The sequence below is a fragment of the Sapajus apella genome, unplaced genomic scaffold, assembly GCF_009761245.1.
Source record: "Sapajus apella isolate SASKATOON/1434 unplaced genomic scaffold, GSC_monkey_1.0 scaffold77, whole genome shotgun sequence".
Classification (NCBI taxonomy): Eukaryota; Metazoa; Chordata; class Mammalia; order Primates; family Cebidae; genus Sapajus; species Sapajus apella.
The window spans coordinates 6,934,903-6,947,834 of record NW_022437017.1 but is presented as its reverse complement, the minus strand read 5'-3'; the positions used below and the strand labels follow the sequence as shown (position 1 = coordinate 6,947,834).

The 12,932-nt window shown below is 60.5% G+C and overlaps 1 protein-coding gene across 2 annotated transcripts in view; it reads right to left on the bottom strand.

Annotated features, from left to right (window-relative positions):
- Positions 1 to 209: 209 nt before the first annotated feature.
- The window catches only part of SH3GL1 (SH3 domain containing GRB2 like 1, endophilin A2), a 37,398-nt gene continuing 24,675 nt past the window's right edge, over positions 210 to 12,932 (bottom strand). Inside the window, exons 1-10 of one of the 2 annotated variants that reach the window (XM_032252221.1) lie at positions 8,764 to 8,788; positions 5,547 to 5,615; positions 5,140 to 5,212; positions 4,180 to 4,320; positions 3,007 to 3,140; positions 2,633 to 2,791; positions 2,316 to 2,419; positions 1,591 to 1,715; positions 1,308 to 1,364; positions 210 to 804 (exon numbers count right to left, since the gene is read on the bottom strand). In XM_032252221.1, the coding sequence (XP_032108112.1) occupies positions 608 to 804; positions 1,308 to 1,364; positions 1,591 to 1,715; positions 2,316 to 2,419; positions 2,633 to 2,791; positions 3,007 to 3,140; positions 4,180 to 4,320; positions 5,140 to 5,212; positions 5,547 to 5,555 (999 nt within the window). In that variant the 5' untranslated portion in view covers positions 5,556 to 5,615; positions 8,764 to 8,788 and the 3' untranslated portion in view covers positions 210 to 607. Of the gene's footprint in view, positions 805 to 1,307; positions 1,365 to 1,590; positions 1,716 to 2,315; positions 2,420 to 2,632; positions 2,792 to 3,006; positions 3,141 to 4,179; positions 4,321 to 5,139; positions 5,213 to 5,546; positions 5,616 to 8,763; positions 8,789 to 12,932 lie in introns of those variants that run through there. The other variant, XM_032252219.1, reaches the window with a different exon arrangement.

Here is a 12,932-nt window from a genome sequence, read left to right as displayed (position 1 = left end):
ATTAACCAGGCATAGTGGTGCATGCCTGTAATCCCAGCTACTGGGAAGGCTGAGGCAGGAGAATCGCTTGAATCCGGGAGGTGGAAGTTGCAGTGAGCCGAGATCACACCACTGCACTCCAGCCAGGGCAACAAGAGCGAAACCCTGTCTCAAAAAATCAGGGTCCTGTCTGAGCCACCCCACAGGGACACTCAATCCCATCCTGTTAAGGCCGCAGGACTCGAGGGCAGGCAGTGGGCCAGCCCCCACGGGATCAGGACGGAGGTGGGGGCCGCCCAGAGGAACTTTAGTGTTTCTGAGAGCACCGTAGTGTTGCCCCGCCTTGGCCAGCTGGGCGAGGAGTTGGGGAGTGGGGAGGAGGCCGGTGCCATGGAGTTAGTTGGGAAGGGAGCCATCACCATTGGGGGTCAGCGCTAGCGTAAACAGGCGTCCCCACCCACCCAGATGAGCCTCCCAACCCAAGTGTGGGGCCCTGCTCAGGGAGTACCTCAAGGGCACCTGCAGGCTGGGACACCGCCCTGGCAGCAGGGGCCCCGTTGAATGCAGGAGACCCTGCAGGGGGTGGCGGCCAGTGTGGACGGAGGGGCAGGGTGTGGTCACAGGCGAGTCACTGTGGCAGGGGCACGAGCACCTCCACGTAGCTGAGTGGGAAGAAGCCTGACTGGCCGTCCAGCATACCCTCATACCAGTTCTCATCGATCTGGTTGGTCAGCGTGATGACGTCGCCCTCACGGAAGCCCAGCTCCCCATCGTTCTCAGGCTCGAAGTCATACAGCGCCTTGCAGCTCGGCTGGTCCAGGGGTGCTGGGGGCGGGGGCGGGATGTGGGGCGAGCGTCCAGGCTGGGGCTCCTACAACCCACTCCACCCAGCCTAGGGTCTCAACTCAGACCTGCCGTGGCCTGGAGCCTATGAGTGGGTGGAGGCCACCGGCTGCCACTTCTGGGGTCCTGCCTCTACTGCTGCCCAGGAGGGAGGATGGGAAAGTCTTGGTAAGTGGTCACCACAGCTGCTCCTGGGAGGTACTAGGGACACCCACTGCTGCTGGGGTGACAAGGAATGACCAGATACCCTCAGCTGTTGCAGCCACCACACAGCTTAGAGCTGGGCTGATGCCTTTGGCAGACACAGCAGCGGGGACACGGCCGTCCCTCATTCACACAGTGAGGCTGAGACCCAGAGGGGTGGCGTCTTGCAAGGTATGGGCCTGGGCCTGTGCCCGTGCCTGGCTCCTTGCTTGGGTTGGGCAGAGGACCAGGGTGGAAGCTAGAAGGCAGCACTGAGGCTGTGGCAAGCCTGGGACACTCACGCATGCTCCTGCTAGGGGTCCGGATGGGCTTGTCGGAAGATCGGAAAGACGATGAGGCTAAACACAAACAAAGCGCAGCGGCTGTGGGCTCAGTATGGTCAGGCAGGGCCTCTTCTGCAGCAGGCCGGGGCCAGCCCTTGCCATCCACCTTGGTGGTCCAGATGGAGTAGGGCTGAGAGCTGCACCCAGGGGCCTGGCACACAGAGACCCGAGACAGGCCCAGCCCTTAGCCACCCCCACCCGCTGGCATCCACCTCCAGAAGATGGCTCCACTCCCCATTACCTGTGATCTTGGGTGCTGAGGCGCAGGGGAAGCCCCCATTGGACTGCTCAGGCTCTCCGAGGTCAAAGGGCTCCCGGGGCTTGGGCTTATACTCCCGCTTGGGGCGAGAGGAAGCTTCCCGCATCCTGTGAAGGGAGAGGCAGCCCCACCCTTGTGTTTACACTGCTGCCTAATGACCTGGCCCGGGAGAGGGCGGCAGTGGGGTGCTAACACCCAGACTCTGGAACGTGACTCGACTGGGAAGTCTACCCAGAGGGCCTCCCGCCTGCACCCCCACCTTGGCGGCGCCTCAGAGGCTGGTGAGCAGCTGCGTCCTGCTACAGCCTCTACCTGCAGCACCCCCAGTATATCCCTCCTGCCTCCTCCCTATGTTCCCACCACAGCTGGTGCCCAACACACGCCGAAGCCCTGAAGCAGGTTCAGAGACGGGAGCCTGGGTGTCCCTGAGGCAGCTGAAAGTACAGCCAGGGAGGGGACAGGTATGAGATCAGGAGTCTAAGGGCCTGCATCAGGGGTAAGGCTTGGTGTTTCAGAGTTCTCAGACCCCTGGCTCCTCTGACCTCAAAACCCTCAGTCCTCTGGGGACCAGCTCCTCCCTGGACTTGACCCTGGCACAGTGCCCAGGAAGAATCCAGGGCACTGTTCTGCCAGGCACTCACCGGAGCAAGGTGTGCTGCCCACACCCGCCAGCAGAGGGCGCGTGGCAGCACAGGGCCGCGGCTCACCTGCGCTTGAGCTTCTCGGCCAGCTCGTCCAGGATCTGCACGGCCTGCCGGTGGTAGTCCAGCTGCGCGTCCACCAGAGCCGAGAGCTGACTCACCTGCTCGATCTGTGGGGACAGCAGGGCTCAGGGGCTCCTGCCAGCACAACTGCCCTGTGCCCGCCCTGACTCTTGAGGTGAAGCGATAGGAGGCAGAGGGGCCTGGGGCCTGCACCCTCAACTGCCCCTGCTGCAGCGGCCAGATGGCTGCCGTCTCCGTCCTTCAACTCCCTTGAGGCCGCCACACCAGCCTCCCAAGGATGTAGTGCCCCAGAAACTCACGTCCGTCTCCAGGAGGTTGTGCATGCTGGTTTCTGCCACCTCCTTGGACTCCTCGAACTTCTCCAGTGCCTGGCGCAACTCTTCATCAGGGATCTTGCCCTGCCGCTTCTTCTTGTAGTCAAAGTCCAGGCGGCGGCCCTCCAGCTTCTTCAGGTGGTGCTAGGGACAGTGGGGGACACAGGTCACACCAGCAGCAGCTGGACGGCCACCCCATGCATGGCGTGACCTGCCGTCCCTGCACCATGGGGACTCGCCTGCCTGAGCGAGACCCAGAGGGCAGTGCTGAAGCTCGAGTGAGGTGAGGGCGGCAGAATGGGGCCTGCCCCATCCAGCAGGACGAAGGGACAGGCCCGGGGCTGGCACAGGGGCAGCACCTGGATCTCCTTCAGGTCTTTCTCACACAGGTTCTGGAGGGGGTCGATGAAGTTCTGCTTGACCTCTATGTCCAGGGAGTCCTTCACCTCCGCCAGGCGCTTCATAGACTCGCCAGCGTCCAGCAATGCATCACCTGTGGAGAAGCAGTGGGGGAAGCCGTCACACAGTGGACCTAGGACCGCTGGACTGAGACTCTCCTTAGCTTTTGTTTTTGAGACAGGGTCTTGCTCTGTTGCCCAGGCTGGAACGCAGTGGCTCAGTACCACCTAACCACAGCCTCCAACTGGGCTCAAGCCGTGCTGGCACCTCAGCCTCCCAAGTAGCTGGGACCACAGGTGTGTACCACCACATCTGGATCTTTCCCCACTACTACTTTTTTTTTTTTTTTTTTAAAGACGAGGTTTCACCATGCTGGTCAGGCTGGTCTTGAACTCCCGACCTCAGGTGATCCGCCCGCCTTGGCCTCCAAAGTGCTTGGATTACAGGCGTAAGCCATCACGCCCGGCCATTTTTTTTTTTTTTTTTTGAGACAGCTTTGCTCTTGTTGCCCAGGCTGGAGTGCAGTGGTGCAATCTCAGCTCACCGCAACCTCCGCCTCCCGAGTTCAAGCGAGTCTTCTGCCTCAGCCTCCCAAGTAGCTGGGATTACAGGCATGTACTGCCACACCCGGCTGATTTTTTATTTTTAGTAGAGACAGGGTTTCTCCATGTTAGTCAGGCTGGTCTTGGAACTCCCATCCTCAGGTTATCCATCTGCCTCTGCCTATCAAAGTGCTGGGATGACAGGTGTGAGCCACCGCGCCCGGCCCCATCCCAACTTCTGACGGCCCCACACTCCAGGAACTCAGAGCAGAACAAAGGCTCCTACAATCCGAATCCAGATGGGATGTTAAACCAGCCCCTCCTCGTGCTCCTAAAAGGGCCCAGGTTTGCCCTCAACAGGCTGAAGGTGGTGGGAGGACAGATGCTGGGGAAGATCTGGAGCCATAGGAAGGAGCCCCATTGGCAGCTGGCCAGTGCTGGATGGCTCTGTCTGTGCAGTCCCCTGCAACTGGAAAGCTGTGGGGGCCACCATGCATCCCCAGGGCTCAGCACAGGCAGGGACTGGGCCATGGATGGGACCTGGACCTGCCCTGCCTCACGGGGGCATGGCCTCCAGAGAGCAGTACTCACCAAAGTTGGACTCGCCCAGCTCCTTCCCGTGGCGGATCATGCACTCGCCCAGGAGCCCCTCCGACTGCGGATAGCCGGGGTTCTTCACCTGGCCCCGGATTTTAGACACCGTGTTGAGCATGGTCAGCTTAGCCCGCGAGGCTGGAATAGGACGGCCCGGTGGGAGTGGGCTGCCAGGCCTGCGTTCCTGTGCACCAGTGGGCTGCAGCCCCCACATCCCCTGCCCCACCCTCACTTCCTGTGCCTGCGGACAGTCCAAGCCACACAAAGCACAGTGGAGGGTCCCTTCCCTGCTCCCACCAGCCTCGAAGGAGCTGGCAGCGCATGGAGAGGTGACCAAGCTCCTTGGGACAACACCTCCTCCTTCTAAGGGCTGTTCCTCCCAGAAGGTGGCTATGACCAGGAACCCCTCATCTAGGGGGGTGCCAGGAAGGATTATGTGTAGCGGTGATGGACATTGGGGGGTGGGGAGCTATGTCCTTTCCGCTGCCTGCTCAGGTCTGCTCCTGGCAGGGCTTGAGAGGATGATGCTGGGTTTGGGTCCACCTCATGTCTGATGCCTCCTATGGAGCCCGCATTTGGGGAAAAGTCTGCCTCATGGCCGGGGAGACCCAGCTCAATGTCCCAGGAGTGGGACCCAGGCCAGGGGCTCTGGGGAGGGGCAGTCAATACAAATAGGTCCCACAAGTGAGCTGGGGGAGAGGCTCCCTGCCAGGACTGCTGGCTGGAAGACGTTTAAGGCTGGTACAGCCTCGAGGAACCAGCTGGCCTGAGTGAGGCAACAGAGGGACTGAGCTGCTGGCTGAGGTGGAAAAGCAAGCACAGCCTCTGCTGCCTGGATCCAGTGGTGCCTGAAACCTGCCACCCATGAGCCTGGTGGTTCTGTCAGCCCCTACGTTCCCTCTGAGGGCCTGGGCAGGTCCTAGCAGTGGCTGGAGAGGCAGCGGCTGGAGCACCCACCTGGGTTGGGCTGCAGGTACTCGATAGTCCGGGCCAGCACTTCAGTCACCGCCTTGCTGGTGACATCCACCTTCTGTGGAGAGATGTGGCATATGAGACTCCACAGCCACTGGAGGCTCAAGGTACACAAGACCCCTGCTGCTCCACCTCCTTCTGTTAACAGCCACACTAGGATCCCCCAGCCCACCTCCATGTCTTCAGCTCAGCCATGTCCCCACGGCTGCCTGCCTGTCGAGTGCAGCTGATGAGGCCCCCACACCACCCCAGCTCTCCACACCTGCTGGGCCCCATCGCTCCACAGACCCAGGCCCTTCAGGGTTGGCCGCTTCCACTATGCCCGGCAGAGGTCAGGCCCGGAAGTGCCGGGAAGTGCCACCACCACACGGAGAACACAGTTTCTTCCTCACCTTCTCCATCTCTTTGAAGTCATCGTCCAGCTTGGTCCCCTCAGCCCCTCCAACCTTCTCACTGACCAGCTGGAGGACAGAAGAGGGGAAATGCTGTTAGCCCAGGGGAGGAGGAAGAGGACAGGAGGCCCTGGGCCACCTTCCAGCCACATCACATCCATAGGTGGCAGAAAGCCAGGCAACAGGACACATGCCTTGGGCACTGCCGAAGGCACCCTAGGGCCACTTGCTGACGCAGAGTAGGGTGGGCCTGCAGGGGGAGCGCGGAATTGGCCTACCCTCGTCTATGTGTCCCGACTGCCACTCACAGTGCTGCTCACACACACCCACAGGGACCCACCACAGCAGGCCCCACCTCAGCCATAGTGGAGCCCAGAGCCTCAGCCTGGGAACACATAGCTCAGCAGACACTGCTTCCGAAAGCGCCTACACAAACATCCCCAAAGACGGCAATGTGGGGATCTGCCCCCATCCTTGAATATTTTGGGTCTATTTAAAAAAAATCCTGGCTAGGCGCAGTGGCTCATGCCAGTAATCCCAGCACTTTGGGAGGTAGAAGCAGGAAGATCATGAGGTCAGGAGATTGTGACCATCCTAGCCAACATGGTGAAACCCCGTCTCTATTAAAAACTCAAAAATAAGCTGGGTGTGGTGGCATGCACCTGTAATCCCAGCTACTTGGGAGGCTGAGGCAGGAGAATCGCTTGAACCCAGGAGGTGGAAGCTGCACTCCAGCAGCCTAGTGACAGAGCGAGACTCCGTCTCAAATAAGAAAAAATCCTGCCAGCTCAGCTGGGAGAGGCAGCAGGAAGCCGGGCAGGGAAGCCGCCACTCTCCTGCACTCTGGTGCCGGCGTCTGTGGGATGACACAGCCCGGCCCTTGCCACATGGACACTGAGGCTCACAAGGCAGTCAGCACAGGCCTGGCACGCCTCAGTCCTCATGGCTGTCAGCTACGGTAACAGCGATGACAATGACACGCACGTATGGCGTCTCTTTCGTGTGGTGGGAGGCAGAAGCAAGCACCGAATTCCCAAACCTCTGACAGTGTCTGGGATGTGAAAAACAGCCCTGAAATATCCCAAGGAATGTGGTGGAACCCCTCAACCCCAGCACCGCTGTCTGAGCACAGGCGCTGCCTTCTTCACCGCAGGCATCCCGTGTGTGCCTGGAGCCAAGAGATGCCTCGCAGGGAGAGGAGAGACCTTGTGAGGCCCTTCCCAGCACACAGTGCTTCATGAGGAGCCGAGTAGCTGCCAGGCCCTGCCCCAAATGGAGGCTCCCAGAGGGAGGCCACCTGAGGTCACACGCTTGGCCCTGCCCTCTGGAGGCCAGGTGTCACAGGGTGTGCCATCTCTGAAACTGTCGGCAAATTTAACGTCCGGGGTCTGGTCACTTGTGTGAAGACGCACACATGGCCTGGGCAGCAGTGTGAGGTGTTGTGCACTGTGGGCTGGTGACTGTTGACATGGGAGCTGTGGGCCGTGCCCTGTGCCCCTGGACCAGGCATCCGCGGTGTTCCCCAGGTCTAGCTGGTGCTTGCCTGCCAACACCCCACCATTCCTCTCCTGGTGGTGGCTTCGAGCTGTTGCAAGACGTGGCCAAGGGACGACGCGAGTGTCCCTGTGGTGCCACACTGCATTGGCTATGTGGGGCTGGGGGGTGTCCAGCAGGGCAGTCAAGAGATCAGGACACAGCCCAGGAAGAAGTGTCCCAAGAACAGGAAGTTGCTTGAGCCTGAGGCTCTGCCCACATCAGGCACCTGGCACGTCTTCTGGTCCATACCTGGAGGTCATAGCCCAGGGCACCATGAGTGCAACTGCCCCCAACCCCAAGCTTTGCAAACAGCAGCCTGCCTGGAGTACACAGCTGCTCTCATATCCTGGCATCCTGCCCAGAAACACACCAGCCCCTTTCCTGTAGAATTCCCAGCCCTTCTCCAAGGCTCTGCTCTGGAAGCCCCCATGCATCAAGACCCTTTCGATCCACCGGCTGGGAGGAAATGTCAGATCCCTGGGGCTTGACAGGGTCCCACCACCTGCCCTGCCCCATGTGCCCTCTCACACTCAAGCTGCCCCACCAGGCCTCAGCATTTGGTTATATAAGATGGAGATGGGGGCGGCATGCACTTTGTGGGGCTCTGCCTTCCGGTGCAGGGTACACTGGGCATTCAGTGAGCACAGGACCCCACAGCTCTGACCCCATCCCTTTCCTGCCTGTGGTTTGGTGGCTGTCAACTCAGCTGCATCTTGGAAGCTTTTTAGAAATCCCCTCACCAGATCCATAGCAGGAGGGCTGGGCTCTGGGCCCAGGAGGGGACACTGGCACAGATGAGAGGCAGGAAGGAAGCAGGAAGTGGCCCTCATGAGGCAGGAGAGTGGGGCTGCCCTCCATTTCGCTGAAGGCGTTAGGAGGAAGGAGCCTACCTCCCTAGGTGTTTTTGGGGCGTTCCACTCTGTTTCTTGGGACAGTTTCAGTTCTTTTGATTGTGGCAAGAAAAGACATGCTCAGAGCCAGTGGCTGCCAGAGAGGGAAATGAGCGGCTGATGTAAGACGACCCTTCTGGGAAGCCGGGAGAAGTGAAGCCAGTGGGTCGAGAAACCACACCTTCCGGGCCGATGCCACTCTGGTCCCAAGACCTGCCCAGGCGGGACCTGGTGTGTGGGCTGGCAGGAGCAGCTCCGTCGTGGCCCTTCCCCAGCCCCCCACCTCACATAGGGCAGGAAGACAGGCCCTGCCAGCGGGGACCACATCCTGCTTCTGAGGGGAGGGGCTGGGGACCCACCTGGTGGCCTCTGGTTCCGGCCCCAGCCCCACCTGCCCATCTCACCTGGGAATCCAGGACCCTGCCTTCCTGACACTCAGGAAGCTGTGTCCCAACTACCCAGGTCTCTCTGCTCAGCTCCAGCCAAGTACCTCGTGGTGACTGATGGTCCCCCATGGGGCAGGCACTGGGCAGGGGAAGTGACCCTTTAAGGTCCCCTCTCTCCAAGGCTCACGAGCCAGGGGCTGGCACAGATGGACACAGGGATGAGAGGCCACGAGGGAAACACGGGAAAAACAAAGCACTGGGCCAGTGCAACACCGGCCACAGGCACGGAAACCAAGCGTGGGCTCCTACCTGCCGGGCCCTGCCCACTGCACCCTCCACACCAGCACTGCCAAGGATAGGGGGACTGAGAGTCTGCAGCAGAGCCGGGCGCCACGGGGGGCTCACCAGAGAGCATCTCCTGGGTCAGGAGCAGGTGTTCCTAACCCTGGTGCCAGGCGAAAGCCGCCCATTGTGGGGCGGGTAGCCAGCCCTGATGCCTCCGCATTAGAGACCCTGCCCTCGGGGAGGGAGGACTGAGGCCGTGGTCCCGGTGTCCTGCCGAGGGAGACTCTGCAGGCTGACTCTGAGCCCCGACAAGCGCAGTGGACTCAGCAGTGGTAATGACAGCTCCACACATCAGTCTCCCCACACCCGCAAGGCTTGCCTCATGTTCCCACCCTGCATGAGAGGAAGCAGAGGAAACTAAGGGGCCGCTCCACAGCCAGGGCTCCAACAGGGCTTAAGTTTGAAACCATCCCCCACTGACCAAGTCTGCTTTGGGGTGGCAGGTGGGGGGGTGACCGCTGCCCACTCTCCCGCATGGCCCCACCTGGACAGGGTCAGAGCACCAGCTGCAGACCCCAAGTGACCAGCCTCGGGCCCCACGAGGGCTGCCATCCTGAGAGCCACACCAGCACCTCCTCTCCCCAGTCCTGGGACGTACATAGGCTGAGTCCAAGAGGGAACACTCTCCAAGACTGCTTTTGCCTCAGGTGCCAGCTGGCCTCCCGCAGAGGCTGTGACATGTCCCCTCCTGGAGCAGGGGGACGTGGGGCTTCGCTAACCCTGCCAGGTGAGGACCAGGACTGAGAAGTTACTGTGGGAGAGGCCCTGGCTCTGTCAGGCCTGGCAGTGGCCTTGGGAAGGAATCCACTGTTGCCTGCCGGACACTTCCCCAGGGTTTGGCAAGACTGGCTCGTGGTCTTTCGGGTTTTTGCCCAGAGGTGCCCAGCAGAGGCCTGCCCACTCCATGCTCATGCATCCTACCTGTACCCACCACATGCATTTTCTGCCTGGACCTGACTCTGTCGCCTGTGAGCCAGGAACCTATGAAGTGAGCGAGCTGAACACAAAGATGGGGTTCCACCCCACAGCACAGAACTCCTGTCTCCTGGGGAGAAGGGGGCTATTCCTTTGAAGCCTGGCGTTCGTTAGAGTTTAGGCCTTTGGCGCTCTCTGGAGGGGAACCAGGGATGCGACACACAGAAGAACAGAGAATGCCTGGTGGGAAACTGTGAAGAGCTGTGGATTGAGAGTCAGGGCAGGGCTGGGGCAGGCAGGAGAACCCCAGGTTTGACCCTGAGGGGTGTGGGCGGCTGCCCTGCACCCCGAAGGCACAGCTGTGGAGGCCACTTGGCAGGAGCAGAAGGAAAATTCCAAATCCAGCTGGCTGCTGCCAATGGACGGCCTTAGGATTTAAACATCTCAGCGGGGAAACCTGATCCGTATGGCACGGAACACACACGCCTGCCTCAGGCTCGGTGCCCCAGCACACAATTTGTTCTGATGAATTAACAGGTTTTTTTTCCTCTTTTAAAGAAGAAAGCCAATGTCGGGGAGGGCAGGGGAGGCGTGCTGCAGCCCAGCCTGCTGGGATGTGCCACATTTGCCTGTGGAGGGGTCAGCCCCGGGGTCCTCAGTTCTCACCACAGTCATGCTGTGGCACTCCAGAACTTCCAGGTTCACAGCAGAGGTCACTTGTCCTCCCTCGGCTGGGGAGTGGATCTCTGGCTGGCGTACAACTGCCTATCGGCATCGGAGGTGCTGTGGTACTGCCCACCCTGTGCTCCTCGTCCCTCCCTGAATCCCTCCTCAGCGGCATCTGTGAGAGCACAGACCACAGGGGCCTCCCCCAATGCCAGGCACAGGGTGGAGAAATGGCAGGTGGGCACAGCTGGTAAACCACAGCAAATACCTGGGACAAGGCCTGGTCTTTTGTGTTTTTGTTTGTAAAAGAGACAGGGCCTTATTATGTTGTCCAGGCTGGTCTCAAACTCCTGGCCTCAAGCAATCCTCCTGCCCCAGCCTCCCGAAGTGCTAGGACTGCAGGTGTGACACAGTGTGCCTGGCCAAGGCCGAATCTTTATAGGACTCGGGGACAACAACCCCAGGACAGAGCATGGGTTGGGGAGCTGGAGACCACGGGAGGAGTCCAGGCCCAGCCACCCTACAGGACCAGGGACGGGGCAGGCAGGACACACGGAACAAGTGCCACTGTTCACAGTCCCATGTGCCAGCCGTCATGCCAGGCACATGGAGGAGGAAGGTGAGGCGATGAGGAGGAGGCGCGTGCTCAGCACCTCCACAGCAGGCGCAGCTCCAACACTGCAGCAGCGTTCCAGGTCCAGTTAGCCATGGAACAGGGTGAAGCGGGGTAGGGCTGCAGGAGCAGCACAGTCCTGAGCGGACCTGTGTGCAGAACAGCTAGAGTGTGGGGTCAGGGAGGAGGCTCCGGGCAGGGGCGCAGGGATCCCTGAGGCGTGGGGAAAGCCCTGACATGGGATGAGGGTGGCGGCCAGGGCAAGGGATGTGAGGATATACTGCATCTGTGTCTCTGAGCCCCTTTCCAAATGCAGCGCCCCTGCCTGCTGGCCTAGCACCTGGGAGCCATTGCACAAACACAGGGACACCTCCGCAGGGCCACAGCAGCCTCTTTCCCATGGTCAGAAAGTCCAACATGCACAGAGCCTGGAAGCAGCCTGCTGCCCAGCAGCACAGGAAGCCACTGGCCTTCGTGGCTCCTTTTCCACCCGTGCTTTCAGTCTCCTGCCTCGGTGACACCCGAACATGCTGGATGCTTTCTGGAAGGGCAGGGGATGTGCACTTCTGGGAAGGTGGCGTGCAGGTGACCAGTCACCGGGGACTTCCTGTTCTGTCTGTCCTTGCTGGAAACCTTCAGTGGCCCCAGTGGCATGGGGACTCTCCAGATCTGAGGCCCTCATGCACTGACTATGAAAGCTCACCTGCCAGGCCCGGTGGCTCAAGCCTGTAATCCCATCACTTTGGGAGGCCGAGGCGGGTGGATCACGAGGTCAAGAGATCGAGACCATCCTGGTCAACATGGTGAAACCCCGTCTCTACTAAAAATACAAAAAATTAGCTGGGCATGGTGGTGCGTGCCTGTAATCCCAGCTACTCAGGAGGCTGAGGCAGGAGAATTGCCTGAACCCAGGAGGCGGAGGTTGTGGTGAGCCGAGATCGCGCCATTGCACTCCAGCCTGGGTAACATGAGTGAAACTCCGTCTCAAAAAAAAAAAAAAAAGAAAGAAAAAAAGAAAGCTCACCTAACAGAGGTTAGCTGGCTGCAGGCAGCTCTGAGCTTTCCCGTGAGAGTAAACACCCGACATGGACGGGGTTGTGGCCTGGGGGCTCCAGGTCTGGGAGCCTGCAGGGCACCCCCAGATGAAAAGCAGGAGCCTTCATTCCTGAACATTCACAGGGAGGAGGCCAGGAGGAGGAGGGAGAGGTGCAGTGGGAGGAGGCCACAGGAGCACCACAGGTGCCAGGTGACCCTCACAGCCCGGTGGCTTGGAATCAGATGCCAGAAACCCACTCCCCAAACCCAAGGGAAGATGGAAGGAGGGAGGCTCTGCCCACCAGGGAGAGACCTCACCCCCCTGGGTTCTTGTAAAACCTCGGGGCTGACTGGGCCGCTGCCTGCTGTGTGTGACGCAGGGAAGGATCCCGACAGCCAGGCTCCCTTCAGAGTCCAAGAGTTCAGAAAGCCCTGATCTGCCACTGTCCTTCGAGCCTCCAACCTCTCAGCAGAGATATCCCCTCCTATCCATTGAGTTTGAATGTTTTTTAAAAAGCAGCCTTTGGGAATGGGGTTGCTGAAAACAATGAATCAGGACAAAGTTTCTGAAGTCGTTTTCCCACGGAAACCCCAAACCAGATGCCGCCACCATGGCCAGACTGGGCACTGGGGACAGCCACAGACTCTCTGTGGCAGGTCAGGGGCTCCTTTGGGAACTAAGCTCTGGCAGCAAAAGGACAGTGGCTTTGGAAGCCCCAGGCATCCTCTCAGCCAGAGGGGCAGTACCTTGGGCCTGGGCTGGCAGCCGAGATACTGCTCTGGATCGGACCCAGAATGGGCTCTGCCTCAGGCCAGGCCACAGAGGGCTCCCCGAGAGCCCGGGTTCCCCACGGCCCCTAGGCTGTGGGGACAGGCCTGCCACAGACTTCCTGGCCAGAGGTGGGACTGGATGCCATGGTAGGGAAGGAGACCTGGGGCCTGGGGACTGTGGTCAGGCCCGGCCACCGCAGTTCACCTCGGGGGGGGGGGGGGGGGGGGG